Genomic DNA, 16,611 nt, shown 5'->3' on the forward strand with positions numbered 1-16,611 from the left:
TCTAGTCCCAGCTACTCGGGAGGCTGAAGCAGAGGATCACTTGAGCCTGGGAGGTCGAGGCTACAGCTAGCTGCCCTCTAGCCTGGGTGACAGAGTGAGACACCAATCTCAAAAATAAAAATAAAAAAATGCATATTAAAAACATGTGAGATGTTTTTACACATTTCTTATCACAGAGACCCTGGTAAATATGTTATCTTCTGGTAAATTAATGTTTACTCTCAAAAAAAAAAACCAAATCTTTTAACGTGGCAATAATATGAACACCATTAAATATTACTGAGAGACATGCAAACTGGAATGGTGCAACTTTTCTGGAAATCAGTTTGTCTGTTTGTATTAAGAGCTTTTTTAAAAGCTCAGACCCAGACATACTCATTCTAGAAATTCACCCTAAGAGATAAGAAAGTTGAAAGAACATTAATTTCAAATAAATTCATCACCATGCAATGAAATATTGCATAGCCACTAAAAAATAGTGTGTTTGAAAGTGATGTAATAATATGGACAAATACAGATACTGTAATGTTCTTTAAAAATTTGTTTAAAAACACTGATTTGCAGCCAAGGCCCCTAGAACCCCAGCCTCCATTTATTGCCCTAACAGTGTCTAATAAAAGTATGGTTATTGCCACATAGTAAGCTATGACTTTTTAACATTAAAAGATGAGGCAGACACAGGTGTTATCCCAATTTTGTAATAAATTTATCAATAAATGGTAAATAAGACTGCAAGAAAACACATTGGGGTCACTAGTAATAGTGACTATAGCTGGGTGATAACATTATGGGGATTTTTTTTAAGTTTTCTTATTTATAGTTCATGTTTTCAAAATTTTCTATGAACATATGTATTTATACAAACTTTTTTCAAGCAGTAAATAATACTCAGAATTCACTCTCTGAATAAAGCCCCTACTGCCTACCTCTCTCATGTCACCACACCCCTGTCCTGCCATCCTTTCCTAGTCTCCAGCTCATCATGTCACCAGTTTTCACTTGACTTAACCCTTTGGAATCCCTCATCCTGTTGCCTTTCATTCCCATTGTCATGGGTCCCATCTTTAGAAATTGAAGCCAGGCAACTTCTAGCTACTAAAAAATCTTAGTGCTTATTTTCTATTGATCCCAGGTGGTTTCCCTATACAGGCTGTTTCATAGCTTTCTTTGCTCTCAAAATCCTGTCCTTCTTCCACTTCCTTTATCTCAGCAAACAACTTTATTGAAATTTATTTACTTTATTGAAGGTAAGTTATTCAGAACCATTTCTGTCACATTCCTGTCTCTCTCCCTCCACCTCCCACCTTCTCTTATTCTTCCTTTTTATTTCCCCCATTTCAAAGGCTCACCTCTCTTTCTCTGTTACTAATTCAATATCCCTTGGGGTTTAAATTCTTCAATTAGCATTTCCAATGTAGACAACTCTAAGCTCTGGTCTCTCCATCAGTAAACATACTCAACTCTCTATTTTCACCCCCCAAAATTCTCCAAAAAGAAGTGTATCATTTATTCACTGTATCCTTATCCCACTTTTTGACTGAAGCTGCTTTCTCTGGAGATCCCTAAAGACTTGAAAATCCCAGTGGGTACAGCTGAGAGCATTGGACACACTGATCCATCATGCCCATTAGTTATTTCCTTGGTGGCCTATATATCAAGTCATATACTGAAGGCAAATAATTTAATCTTGGACAAAAATTCAAGACAACTTCTTTAGAATTTCACAGTCACTACTGCATAGCTATCCAACAAATAGCTTTCTGTAAAGCCTTTTACCAGTTTTGAGCCATAAATTTACCATGAGAATCATGAGCACAGAGATGGACGTGATTCCTTCACCCAGACATCCATGACTTGGTCTCCTCTGAGATGCCACCATGTCAGAGAGGCCCTTGTGACCACCCAACCAAAATGTGGCTCCCATCACTGTCTAGTCTCTTACTCGCTGTTATTGTTTATAGCATTAATCACCACCTGAAATTATTTTATTGTTGCTCTTCCCCTAAAAAAGGTAAGCACTGTTATGAATGGTTCCAGACCACTAGTTACTCAGCAAGTATTTATTCAAATAACTGAACAAAGAAAAAGTGAGCTATAGTAAAACATTTGATGTGTGCTTACATGGGTTTCATTTCAATATTGTCTTCTAGGGTCATGTGCTGAGTAAGGGCAAGAAGTTCCAGGGACAGCCAGAAGATCAACCTTTAAAATATTAAAAGGTGCACTCTCAGTCCACATGCCTGCACGTGGAGAGTGATACTTGCGTACCAATGGTTTGAATCACTGCCTGATTTTTCACCCTGTGCTGTATAGCAGTTCCTCATCACATGGTATGGTAGTTAGTAATAAAGCTTTAAAGCAAGGAAAAGGCAGAATGCATGTGTATGTGTTTGCAAGTGCCTCTGTAACCAGACTCTTCTATCTAACTCCGTTTTAAAATACGGTATGTGGGCAACATCTGTGCCTGAGATGGAGATTTGGCCAGAATGTTAAAAAAAATAAACATGGCGGTTCAGCTGGATACTGGCAACCAGCTACTGCCCCATGGATAGGCCGCACAGAAGATTCATGTATATAAAATAGTATATTAAAGTAAACTTACAAAAGCAAAGAGCAATCATTGCAACCATAATTTTTTCTTCCTCTTTGGGATTCTAATTTTAAAAGCATTAAAGGAGACAGCTGCTCATGCTGTGATATGCGCTAAACAGCCTGAAGGATAGAAAAAAATATATTTGTAGCTCATAATAACTATTGACCTTTCTGATATACAATGTTCTCTGTGTTAGCTATTCAGTTCTATCAACAGTGAAGATTGAACATGACTTTTTAATAGAAAACATGGGGTTTCGAGCTGCCTTCACAAAGGTGTTTATGTATTGTTATTTTGTATTGTAGTACAAAGACTAAGTCCTGATGCCCTTTGTCTGACATGGTGTTTGTCATTAAAAAAAAAAAAAAGAGAAAAGAAAAAGAAGGAAGGAAATAAAAGAAACAGAAAGGAGGGAAAGCCCTCAATGTTATTGACTATGTTTTATATGAAGAATTGGCTCATAACCACTTTATAGTTGTGATAAAAGCATTGCCACACTCGATCCCATATGCAATATTGGTAATGGAATCCACGCAGCATTGCGGGAGGACATGCTATATTTTTCTCCCAGAATAGATCCCTCAAGTGGCAACATTTATAGGGAGTTTCCAATAAGATTTAAAACACTCACTTGCAATATTCATGTGGCACATCCTTTGGAGTGCATAGCCTGCTGCAGAATGGGTCATATTGGATATCACGTACTCTCAAAGGCGATCTTTACAATACTCAGTTTTTCCCCCTTGAACTCTCCTGTTGCTTAGTAGTTGTGTATAGAAACACCCACTGGTAGCAGCTTGACTCTGACACTGTGTATATTTCCCCAGAGTGGTATCATCCAAACACCAACTGCTGAGCAGCAGGCAGCCAGCAAACACTCTCTTCTCCCTCAGGGGACAGTCTCACCAAGTAGTAACCCCTGCCAGGAGCAAGAAACCTGAAAGGCAACCTCATGCATTACGATTCTCATTCGAGACAGGCCAGATAGTGCCAGGGAGTTTATGCTGACAGGTGGCATTGGTTGGCAGATTATTATTTTCGTATTTTTAGGTGGGTTATTTTTAATGTTACTGTTAAAGAAGGTTATTACATCATTTTTGAATCACAATTCTTTTCACAGCTATGCTCTAGAGTTTCAGTTAATAATTCACAAGTTTGTAAACAATGCTGAAGACTCACAACTGGGTAGGGACAGGAATCAGCCCTAAGGAGATTTAAATATATCAGACTTTTTTGTTGGACTCCAGAGCAAGCACCGAAGCTGATAGAGTCTGACTGCTGAGCCATAGTGGCTGCAACTGCATTGTCTGCAAAGGGCGGTATAAATTGTGACTGCAGAAAAAGGCACTGCCTCGCCACCAGTGGCCAAGGATCACACTCTAGTATACTAAGAGCCTCTACCCGCTTCAGAATTGCCCTGGCACATGGTAGAAGTCAGGCCAGTGGGATGAAAACCAACTCTCAAAAGACAGAGAACAAAGTATTCTCTAACTCTGGGAGAAATCAGGCCAACCCCCCTTTAACTACCAAACCCACTGGCCTAGAACTCTCAAAAGAACACTTTGCAGAAAACACTTCCTTAGAGATGAATACAAGGAGAGGACTTAATGATCCCCTCCCCTCAAGAGAAAAAGCCTTCTTGGGACATGATATTGTTTGGTGTGTGAGAGAGTGACAGGGATAAAGTGAAGAATTCTTCTTAAAAGAAAGCATCTGAATGTCACTTTATTTTGACATGTGTAACTGAATACCTAGTTATGTAAAGCACAATCCTAGGCACAAGGAAGACTGGAGAACAGTAAAGAGATACAACAAAAAACAAATAAGAAATCATTCCTTTCTTTCAATATCTCACAGTCTTGTACATGGCACTATCGATGACATCTTTTGCAAATTTCCCATTTTAAAAAAAATCAGTTGAGCATTTACCTTTGAAAATACAGACCCTACTTATAAAAATCAATATTTCAGGTAGTGTGCCCTACACATGTAAATTCAACCAGTTATTGACACACTGGGCCACATAGTTTTATCCATGAACATGATCATCACGTATCCAAAAAAGGCTATGATTTTTCCAAAAAGAGATTCTACATTAATGCTATATGAGTTGTCTGTTATTGGATAACAGATTACCCCCAAATAGTGACAGCTTTAAAAAAGCAAAGATATCTCACATAGGTTCTTCAGGTTAGCAATCTAGGAGCAGCTGATCTGTGTAGCTCTGGCTCAGGGTCTTTCATGAGGTTGCAATTGAGATGGCAGCCGAGGCAGTTATCTGAAGGCTCACCTAAAGCTGGATGATCCAGCTCTAAAATCACTGAAGTGACTGTTAGTAGGAAGCCTCAGTTCCTTGCTACATTGGCCCTTCCATAGGACTGACTGCCTAAGTGTCATCCCAACATCGCAACTGGTTTCCATCAGAGTGAATGACCCAAGAGAGCAAGGAGGGAGCTGCTGTGCTAATCATACACCATCAATTCCACCATATGCTCATTATTAAAAGCAGGTCACCAAGTTTAGCACACACCCACTCGAGGGGAGAAGTAATAGCTCCACCTTTTAGAAGGAAGAGTTTTGAAGAATTCATAGCATTTAAAAATTACCACAGATGTCATTCTGGATAACCATAAAATTCTCTGGGATAATTTCTATGAGAAAGATTTATTTTTACCATGCTTGGCCTGCTTTTCAGAAACTAGGTTGGGAAGATCTTATTAAATTCAGTATTTAGTGAATATTAGTTACTATATATACACAGACATACACACATATATAAATAGACATATAATAATAATATACCCAGAGTAAAGATTCTATCAATAGATAGATGTAGCTATCTGGATACATGTATAAAAGGAACCATGCTAAGTGCTATACAGCATCAAAGTTAGACTCATCTTAGCCCTGCTGCCCTCAAATATCTAGCAAGAGAGATTAAATGGAGATAAAATAAGTATATAAATAACTGTAAGAACAGGATATTGGCAACCTCATGACCTTTGGAGTCAAACATTTGTCATATTCTTGCTCTGCCCCTATCTGGGAGAACTTGGAAATATAACTGACTTAAATAAAGAATAAATAATAAAGACTTGGTATTTGTGTTAGTCAGTATGGGCTAACTTAATGCTACAGTAAAAAAAATAAAATCCCCAAATTATAACAAAGATCTGTTTCAGTAAGGATTGGCAGGGGTCCTGCTTCACATTGTCTTCCAAGACTCAGGCTGGTGAAGTTGTTAATAGTCACCACGACAGAGGAAAAGAGAAAGCAGCCCATCATAACTGGCTCTTGAAAATTCCACCTGAAAGTGACACGTGGCTTTTGCTCACATTTCATTGACTAAAGCAAGCCATGCAAGCATCCCCAACTCCATGTGGCTGAGGAAGTGCAGTCCTCTCATGTATAAGGAAAAATTTTGTAAGGAAAAAACCAACTTGTCAAATCCCAGTGGATACATATTCATTCTAAAGTCCTAAACTGCATCCGTTTCTAGCAAGGCTGACAGCATATGCCAGTGGAACAATTTGGCTTTATCAGGATCATTGCAAAATGAACCAACACCTCTCTTGCCTTGTGCAAGTCATTTTGGGTAATTGCTCTTCAGTTCGTCCTGTGTGCACAGAACACCTAAAAATGAAAAGATTCATTTAGGCAGTGACGTGCGAAAAGAATATGTTTAACTTCATGTCTTAACAATCTATGGCAACTCCACTTCTCCTTTAAAAGGAAAAATACCTTACTTACTTTTGAGGAATAACATTCTCTCAAAACTTTTTTTTTTTCTCCCTCACACATCAGGATTTGGTGGCGATTGGAGGGTTCTGACACTTTAATTATAGTGAAAGTACTTGAAGCAAAGAAAGGCTCTTGGCTGGGCACGGTGGCTCACGTCTGTAATCTCAGCACTTAGAGAGGCCAAGGCTGGTGAATCCCTGGGCAACATGGTGAAACCCTATCTACAAAAAATACTAAAAAACATTTAAAAATTTAAAAATAGCCAGGTGTGGTGGCACGCAATTGTGGTCCCAGCTATTCAGGAGGCTGAGGCAGGAGAATAGCCTGAGTCCAGAAGGTTGAGGCTGCATTAACTTATGATCGCGCCACTGCACTCCAGCCTGAGTGACAGAGCAAGACCCTGACTCATTTTTAAAAAAAGACAGAGAGAGAGAAAAGGCCCTCTTTAAAGGCATTGGCTTCATACTCTTATAGAGACCCTGGAGAGAATACTGAAATTATTGCAAAGAAACCTGGCCCTAGTTTCAGCCCAGTGAGAACTAGATGGCTCTCAGACACCTCCTCTTTCTGTCTTCTTTACCTCCTCCTGCCCCTACATAATAAGAAGGGGAACAGCAACCACACCACCAGCTAGGGAATCATGAACAGATGTGGAGTAATTCAGATATCATTTCACATTATGGTGGCATTTGCCAACATAAAAATTATTACTACTTTTGCTGTAAATTTTCCTGTAAATTTTACAAAATATGCAAAAACTGACATTTCAAGAGCTGAGATAATTTAGGTTTATTAAAAAGTTGAGACCTTGAGATTGAGCCAAATACAGTATATTTCTTTATTCAGCTTTTAGTTGTGTACGTCTTTTTTTTTTTTTTAAAGCTCCTAGTTTATAATTTATAGGGCAGAGCTGGGCACAACTGGGCTTTGACCACTTAATCCAGCTTTACCCGTAGATTTTTTCCTGTGTCTCAGGCAGCAGATACAACTTCTCTAAATCCCAGATTTCTTATCAGAGCATGCAACAATTATGACCTGCCTCAAAAAGTTGATAGAAAAGCATTTCATATCTAGAAAGCACTCTAAAATGCTTCTTAGACATAAACTGTTTCCACTGTCTTTATAGAGCACTATTCCTAAGGAGGCTTCTGTCACTACTCCATCTTCTCATCCACTCTTCGCCTCATCCTACACACATGCACGCATGCGCGCGCGCGCGCGCGCACACACACACACACACTCTTTCTCTTCAGTGCCACAGTGGCATCGCACACCACCAAGGCTGTGCTGCCTTGGATCTCACCCAATAGAACCTTCATCAAAATCACGCCTCTCACGTGAGACAGTTCAAAAGCATCTCTTCTAAAGCTGCTGCTCTCGTCTGTCACATGCAGATAATCTGTCTTTTCACATGGAGACACCATTGTCACAGCTGGGATAAACCAAGTGTATTTGCTAGCCCTTGAGAACCCATGACCATGGCGTGTGAGCTATGAATAACTTTATTATAATAAACGTGGCTTCTTACTTCTGCCCCTGTCCTCAGAAGTAGGAAGCCATATGGAATTTCAGTAGAAATTGTCATCAGAAATCAGTCTCTTTCTGGGTTGCCCTGTCTCCTTCTCTTGGACTCCCCATAACCCATGCTCTTGAAATAAAGCTTGAAGACTAGTTTTGATTTTAAATATCAGCTTCACTGGGGCAAAACCTGACCTTAACACTCCTCTTACACCAGTTGTCCTGGGTACAAATAACATTGCCCCTGTATGTTTAGGCAGTTACTGTTGCAACACGTGATATGGTGCCATACTCCTGCCTCATTCAGGGCACGATGCCGTGATCGGCTCCACAGCTCACGTGAAGCTTGTGTCTTCACCCAGCTGGAAGCATCCATGCTGTGGTCTCTAACATACCCTCTAAGTGTTTTACTGTGCAGTTCCATATAGAACACAATGATTTCTCACAATGCCTGCATTACCCACCCTTTCTACAAGTTTGGTAGTTCCTTCCTTACTGGGTCAGGAGCTCCAAGACCCCAGCCCTAAAACAGATTTCACTTCTCTGGGATGTTTCATTTTTCCTCAGCAATTGCAAACATGATCTTGCTGAACAGAGCTGAATTTTTAAGGCTGAGTTTGTGGTGTGGTTCTGATGGCTTCGTGTTAGTTCAAGTCTCTGAGGACCAGTGCCAATAAATGTGAAAGGAACAACAGTAGATTGGTATACTTTTCCATTTCCACCAGGATGAAAAAAACTGCTATAAATTAAGTCTAACCTTAAATGTATAATCTGTCCTTGGGAGGGAAAAAAAAAAAAAAAGGATATAGCATCTTCAAGCTCTCGGCATCCCTTACGAGAAAAAATTGGTTCTAAGGGTCTCTGATCTTGTGTTTTAGTAAAATAGAACTGCACGGCTGACTGACAGTTCTGATCTAAAGCATTTACGTTTAAGTTTTGATCTCTCTGCTTTTGATTAAAACTAATGAGCTCATTTAATTCAAAATGGGAATCTCTGATAAGAGAAATAAGGTTGATGTGATTGGATTAGAGGGGCAAATTAAACTCTTAGAGCAGAAGTTTGTGCTTATATAGTGTATTAAAAAGCTGTTGGTGTATTATGGCGTGTTAGATGATGAGAAAAATTTCATAGTAATTCATATTTAATCAGAAGAAATGAAAGTACTAAATATAACATGGCTCTGCTTTTCCCTCGAGTGATAAAAAGCTGTACATTTAAAATGACATCAGATTCATGCTCTCTAAAACAAAAAAAAAAAAAAGAGGAAAACCTTAAGAGAGACACATAAGGGACACTTGTCAGTGATTCCAATACCCCAGAATAGAAATGCCATAAAAATAGGAAAACATAGTCATGTTAAGATTAAAAACGATATAAGAAAAGCCCCAAACCACAGATAGCAAGGTTTCTGTTATTACAGTAACTCTCATTCATTCTTCTTTCATCTGAGCATCAAGTTTAATATGAAAGAGATTATTCACCCTTAGAAATATATGGAATGCATTTCATAACTTAAAATTTAAAACTTGTTTTGCCCATTTTTTCTGTTGTTAATAACTGTTTTCACATATACTTAATTCTTAAATCTCTTTGTTACACATATTTCTTTACCCCTACTCCAGAGAAAATAAGCGTTAGCATAGGGCTACTCAAAAGAAATCCTGTTTCTTGGACAATTTTTTTTTAACTTTTGAATAAGAAAAACTTTAAAATAGTATTTAAGAAGAGTACAAATTAGAGTATTTATTAGACTTAAAAACCCCAAAATTAATTTCTTTGCCAGAAAACACTTAAGTTTATAAAATACCTTGGAAGCTTGTTTTTAAAGAAAATAGATTTTTACATTGCCTTCTGACCTGTTTGCATAAAGGTGTTTTTACATCAGCAAGACTGCAAACTACCATTTTAAGTTTCATAAGCAAAAACATTCTACTTAGTTTAAAAGCTTATAAAAGGAAAGAGTGACTATCTTGTTTAAGAGAGGAAACAATTGTTTCCTCATATCAGAAGCAGAGAAGTGGAAAAACAGACTGTTTTCTATTTGGGGGGTTGGGGTTGAAAGCTGCTCTTAAGTGACAGGAATGGAAAGTTGATATCGTGAGTAGTTTTTGTTTCTGTCTACACATCCCATTCTTATCCCTCCATGTCTTATTTATGCTTCTTACTCCCCATGATGAAGAAAACCAGCTCCAAGGGGTGAGGACATTGGTCAGGACATGACTCTCCAGCCTTGAGAGTGAATCCCGAACTCCCAGTAGGCAAATGGCACAAGAATGGATTCTCGGGGAGAACAAAGAGCAAGCCTTCCTTACCCTTTATCAGAAGCATCTCTGCCTGTACCTTGGTTGAACTCATAAATCTACGGGTCCTTGTTTTTCATGACAGTTCTCTCCATGTGTACCAGCCCAGCCTCAAGTAAACTGCACTTACTTACGACTAGACCCCACTTAGGCAGCTGCTGCAAGTGAAAAGGCCTGAAAAGCTCTTGTTAGAAACTGGAACGAGGTTACTCTAGATACATTAATTTTTCTTTTTTATTTTCTGCAAAGTAAACATTTTCTAAATGAGGTAAATTGATTACTACTGCTCTTAGCACCCATCAGTCATTTATTTTTAGTGAACTCAAGGATTGCACCTGAGCTGTAGCTGTGAGGGGCTGTGTAAAGATCTAAATCATGTGTGTCTGTATTTTTGTATTCCTCAGTGGAGTCAACCAGCCCCAGTCTGCTAACCACTGACAACACTCTTGAGCGTTCCTTTTTCATCCGAATGAAATCTACTCTGACCAAACGCGGTGTGCACATCAAATCATCAGGATATAAGGTAAGCTGGTTCCGGGAGGGGAGACATTGCTGTCTCAGGCCAGTCCTAGGTATTTTGCATTGAATTTTCCAGCTGCTTTAGGTCCATATAATGAACACATGTGATCTTGAGGAGCGCATAGGATTCCTAGTCATCTTCCTGACTCAAGGCAGGAGCTTCTTTACACCTCTCCTTCTCACTTCAGACATTGCTGGTGCACTGAAAGCCCCAATATAGTGTCTTTTCTTAAAACATTGATTAAAAATATGCCAAGTGCTTCAGCACCTGCTGGAAATTCACTTTAATGGAGAAGGTGAGCCAATTTCATATCAGTCCTTAAGATGAGTGCTCTAGAACTGCCACTTAGGAGAGTTCCACTTCTCTCGCTTTCCCCTTCAAATTCTCCCTTTCTCTTTAGAGAAAGGCTGTCCGTTTTAATAACATCTTAGCCACCGAGATTTATACACATAGACGAGAAAATCAGGTGGGATATTAGAAACCTGAATTTTGAAACTGTATTTATGGAACATGCAGTCACACCTTAGCATTCATAGAATACTCGATATACTTAAGTTCCTCACAAGCAAATACCAAGTCCACAGTCCAACTCTACATTATCATCATTTTAAGGTTAAGGATATAAAAGCTTTCTAATCTCAGGAAATTCCAATGTTTCAGTTACTATAGCAACATAAATTAAGACCTATGAAATTCATGAAATGCCTTTGGCAACCTGAATCTTATCAATTTTACAACACACTAACCAATCTCAAACAATATTGATTATCTGTGGGAAGGCAAACAGAAATGGCATATGCCATCAATGTGGCCAGCCGTTGTGACCTTCCCCAGCTTTAGAATTTAGAACTTCTGATAGTTCAGTTCTTTAAGGTGACTGTTGTGTTATCGGGGATGGTAACAGCCAGTATCATTAGGTCTTCAAAACCTTACCTAAGCCATCAGGAGACTAGCCAGCTGTATAAAAGTCAGAGTCGGGCACTTTCTTTGATATTAATTCTTCAGAAAAACAAGAGAGGTGGGGAAGCAGATCCTTCCAAGAACGACCTTTAGCTGAGCTGTCTTGGAGTCTAAAAGGCACAAGTGGAGTATCCTTAACCTTTAGCAGGTGCGATGCAGAGAAGAGCCAAGTGGGCAGCTCCACCTGCTGTAGCCCTACCCGATAGAGGCTTCTTACAAAGGAGTGCATTGAGGGAAAGAAAACAGACCCTATCCTTAGGACCATTTTCTATTGCCCTGCCTTGCTGCATTCATTAGTTTGGAATTCTATAAGCAGACCACAGATGTTGAGATTCTTGTTATTCTAATGCTAGAAAGACACATTCTTTGCATTTCAGATTTTAGGAACCACGGGGCTTCCTTTCGAACTGTTTCCTGTCTCTCAGCATTCTTTCTTCACGTTTATTCATTTTTACTGGTTTGGAGGGGGCACATCCCAGGAGGGAAGAAGGGTGAGAGGAGTGATATATAGTTTCAGAAAGCAATATTAAGTATAATTCAATATTGTTTGATAATTTAACACTGATTAAAATTTTTTTCATACCATAAACTAGAGATCAGAAAGTAATGATGCCTAAAATTAATAACAGCCGGTACTTAGGAACACTGCAATATGCTGGGTATGATATAGTTCACCTGTGTAAGACCTTACAGCATTCCTATTTTTGTTTCCATTTTACACACAAACTAAGGATAGAAAACTAATTAGCATTCTCAATGTCACATGTTGAAGGAGCAGAGCCAGAGTTTGAACCTGGGGAGTCCAGCTCCATACCACATGCACTGCACCACTAGGCTATACTACTATGCAGACAGCAAAGAAAGGTAGTGTGAGGGGGCGGCTGATGAGACCAGGAAGCCACTTTAAAAAGGAAGATCACAAAAGGTCACGCTGAGGAGGTGGGATGTCACCTGTGAGCAGTGAATGAGAAGGGACCATCACGCAAACAAATGGAAGAAAGATGTTTCTGAAGCCACTTGGGCTTAAGATTAAAGATGCCTTGCAGTAAGAATGGGCCTTCAATAAACAAAAGACTTAAAAGTGCAACCTTGAACATCCAAGATTGGAAAAGATTTAGGAGCTATTCCAGTTCCCATCAAATCATGTAACGTTAAAGTGACCATACTCCCCTGACACACCCTGTCAGCAGGTCTTTCTCAAGATACCATGGGAGTCTCCAGCTGATGCCCTACTCTCCTCCCCAGAACTACTACCAACAAAAGTTGATTCATCCTCTGTTCCCCAGTAAGATGAATCATCCAGCAGATCCAGCTCTTTCCCTCCGCCTCCTCCTCTGCAGTGAACTTCCCTCATTAATTAACCTTGTCTGAAAGTTAGTGGAAGAGCTGATGAGAGCCCATGGCATGACACAGCTGAATAACATCCCTATTTATCTGTTCATTCTCAGTAAGTAAATCTAGCAGCTTATAAAACATTCCAATAAAACTGGTAATCACCCCACCACCACACAATAAACACAAATAAAAAGAAACAGTGATGATCATTTCTCTGTACTCCCAATATTCCCCCTAATTTATTACCATTATATGCATCTTTTCCCATAGTTAAAGATCCTAAGATGTCAAACTTTGCTCACTGCAGGTCACTGTATTCTGTCCATTTTTCCTGTGATCTTGGCACATGGACCTTTCTAACTTTCTCCATCACTTTATCTGTTGTTGTTGTCATAGGAACAAAAGTACCACTTACTGAACATTGACTCTGTGGCAGCCCCTGTGCCACATGCTTTACACTTGTTTAATCCACACAACAGGATTATTTAAAATCCTTCTCTATGCCAGGCATTGTCCAAATGTTATATTCTATCATTATGCCCATTTTGCAGGTGATGAAACTGAGGTCTTAATAGGTGAAATACTTTGCCCATGTTCATACAGCCCTTAAGTAGCTACTGAAGCACCAGAATCAAATCCTCCAAGGCTGTCCCCTTAGCCCCTCTGCTTCACTGCTTAAAGGATTAAGTCCAAAGAATGGCTCAGCATGTGCTGACCTCAACATATGAAAAAGTAATTAACTTAAATTTTTAAAAGAAAAACTTCTTGCCTAATTAAGACCTTCCCTCTGGGGCTTACCATATCCCACTGCACTAGTGTATCAGTGCTTGGTAATTCCAATGCGCCCAAGGAGTTATGAAGATTTACTTCTTTTCCAGGACTCCATGCCTACTCACATTCCCCATCACCAAGAGTTCTAGCCAAAGAAATACCAACCTGCATCTGCTAATGTGAGTTGCTGTTGCAGAGTTTGCCACACCCCATTCCTCAGGAAAGTGCCCTCTCTCCAATGAAGTTTCCCAAATATGAGCTGACATCCAATTGTTTCTGTCCTCATTTGCTTTGAAATCCACAGTAGCATGTTATCTGGACCAGCCACTTTTTATGCCCCAGGGGCTTCCCTGTTGTTTAGGCCTCACTGTTAGTCACATAGCATAGCACAGCTCTCATTTAAATTGCATTGCACATAGATTCTGCCTTCTTGATTAGGTCTATGTCTGGGGGAACTTGCTAGGTATAGCACATGGGGTAAAAGAAGATATGTAATCAGGGAAATTAGAGAAGGGAAGACTAATTGGGTCGCCTCCTTAGCTCCCGTCTTTGGAGGATAGTTTCCTTTGGCATGGGACTTTCAGTTTTCTAATCTCTTCTTAAATGCCCACCAGCTCCACTGTCATTTCTGAAGTATTTATTCACACACATTATGATGTCCTCATTCTAATGGCACAGTAGACAGCCTAGACTGGCAAACATAGGCAAAAAGAGAAAATCTATCATGTTTACATAATGCTCAGAGTGTCTTCAAACTCTTCACAGTGGTGAAATCATCAAATACTGGAGTTCCTGCTATGATGTATGCAAACATATTACTAAGGGAGGGAGGATGCAAGAACTCAAGATCCTTAAAAATAGTGCCCCATCTGGGATGATTTGGGCATGGATTTGCCTGTAGCTAAGTATTAAGCTAAATGACTTCCGAAATCCTACCCAGTCTCCTTTATGACATAAAGAATTCTAAAGAAAAAATAATTGGTAGTTTCACTAGTTTATTAGGATCGCTGATATACTCTAGCTTTAAGAGTATCTGCATCTAAACATGAAGTAACAAAATTAACGAGAAGGTGCTAATTAGCTAAAGAAAATTATTTTGCCTTCTCTAAGCCCAAACATAGGTGTCTTTTAAATTAGAAACTTTTGTTACTAAAACTTCATAGTTGCATATGCTCTGTGGAAGAAGGTACACATGAAATTTTAACAGATTTGTTTTATTTGGGGTATCAAAGAGCCCTTTAAAGATTTGATAAAATCTATAGAGCCTCTCCCAAGGTAAATTCATTTTGCATCATTTTATCCATTGATTCCAGGTTACAAAACCCTATTTAACAGTATGATATCTTCAGCACTTACTAAGAAACCAAGTTAGTGCATCTTCCAGAACATATTCCATCAGTATCACAATAGCCCTTTCCCTTCCTCCTCATTTCTCCCTCCCATTTATCCATCCAGTGTTGATACATATTGAAGTCCTATGCCTTTCTGCCACACTTTCACCTGGAAAACTCTTACTCAACCAGTATGGCCCCACTCAAATATCACTTATTTTTTCATTTCCCCCAATGCATATAAGGAAAATTATCCCTTCTCTTCTATGCTAAAATAGCATTTTGAGATTTTACTTACATTCTCTGTGCCTCATTTTCTTACCTGTAAAAGGAAGCTATTAATAGTACCTAAACCAAAGATTTTTCCTACAGATAAAGTGAGATAACACAGGCTCAGCTAGGCATCTTTTTTCCACTGTATGATGTACTTTCATATAATTTCATCTGAACTTCACAATAATTATTTTAGGTAATTACCTGTTTCCTCAGTTTTGAAGATAAGTAAAATGGAGACATAGAAATACAAATTGACTTGTCTAAGTCAGATAAATGATAAATGGCAAGACTGAGAAGTATCCAGATCTTCTGATTTCAAATGCCTCCTAATGTCCAATACCCAACATTGGATACTGGGTACTTTGTTATCCTATTTTCTTCCCTCAGCACCTAGCACAGTATGCTGCACGTAGTTGTCATTCAATAAATGTTGATTTAAGTGAATTGCATGCTCTCTTTCCTTCTGAAATACCAATGAAAAATGTTGACAGCACCAAGCCCTATGGCATACCACTAGAGATCCTGCTAGTTGACATCAGTATCTTTTACATGTGACTGTTGGAATAGCTATGAACTCAAAATGATTGTACCATGATTTGGCTCACATTTCTCCATCTTGCCTACAAGGATATTGTACATCTTTATCGGTGCTTTACTAAAATTGATACATACTGGGTCCATAGTGTTCCCTTTAGCTATCAGTTGAAGATTCCATTCAGAAAATGAGAAATGAGTCATGTTAGCATCACCTATTTATCATGACTTCATGCTAGCCTCTGCTGATCACAATTTTTTATTAAATTATCTTTGAAGATTTTTTTTTCTGGAAATAAACATGTTGGGGCTCTCTCTTTCTGAAAATTAGGATAATACTTGCCAGTATCCTGTCTTCTGGAAAAACTCCATGATTTCTCAGAGACTGCTAAGAATATGTGACATATTATAATAAGAATGCTGATTCTTATGGAGTTTTAATCATACCAGGAAAAGTATAGCCTGGAGGTATGCCCAGCACTAATGTGGGGAGCAATGTGGTAGTGGTCCTTCTCTGGAGATTTCTAAGACTGTACATTGAACCCATCAGTTAGGAGTCTCCTCCTCCTCCCAGACAAGTGTGGATGGACTAGATGCCACCTGGATGTTTCTTCTTTATCTGAGATTCAGAGATGTTCCAGGTGTCCAGACATACCAATGCTTCTCCTGAAGCCTTTTGCTTCAGCTTTGTGTTGTCTTGAAATGATGACTACAGCATTCCAAGTTGTGCA

General features: G+C 39.1%; 1 protein-coding gene across 15 annotated transcripts in view; it reads left to right on the forward strand.

The window, feature by feature from the left end:
• Window positions 1-16,611, forward strand: part of NPAS3 (neuronal PAS domain protein 3) — an 878,459-nt gene that overhangs the window by 799,933 nt on the left and 61,915 nt on the right. For all 15 annotated transcript variants that reach the window (XM_015453693.4, XM_045397514.3, XM_045397513.3 and 12 more), the window contains one exon: window positions 10,558-10,676. In XM_015453693.4, the coding sequence (XP_015309179.2) occupies window positions 10,558-10,676 (119 nt within the window). The remainder of the gene's footprint in view (window positions 1-10,557; window positions 10,677-16,611) is intronic.

Source organism: Macaca fascicularis, chromosome 7, assembly GCF_037993035.2.
Source record: "Macaca fascicularis isolate 582-1 chromosome 7, T2T-MFA8v1.1".
Taxonomy (NCBI): domain Eukaryota; kingdom Metazoa; phylum Chordata; class Mammalia; order Primates; family Cercopithecidae; genus Macaca; species Macaca fascicularis.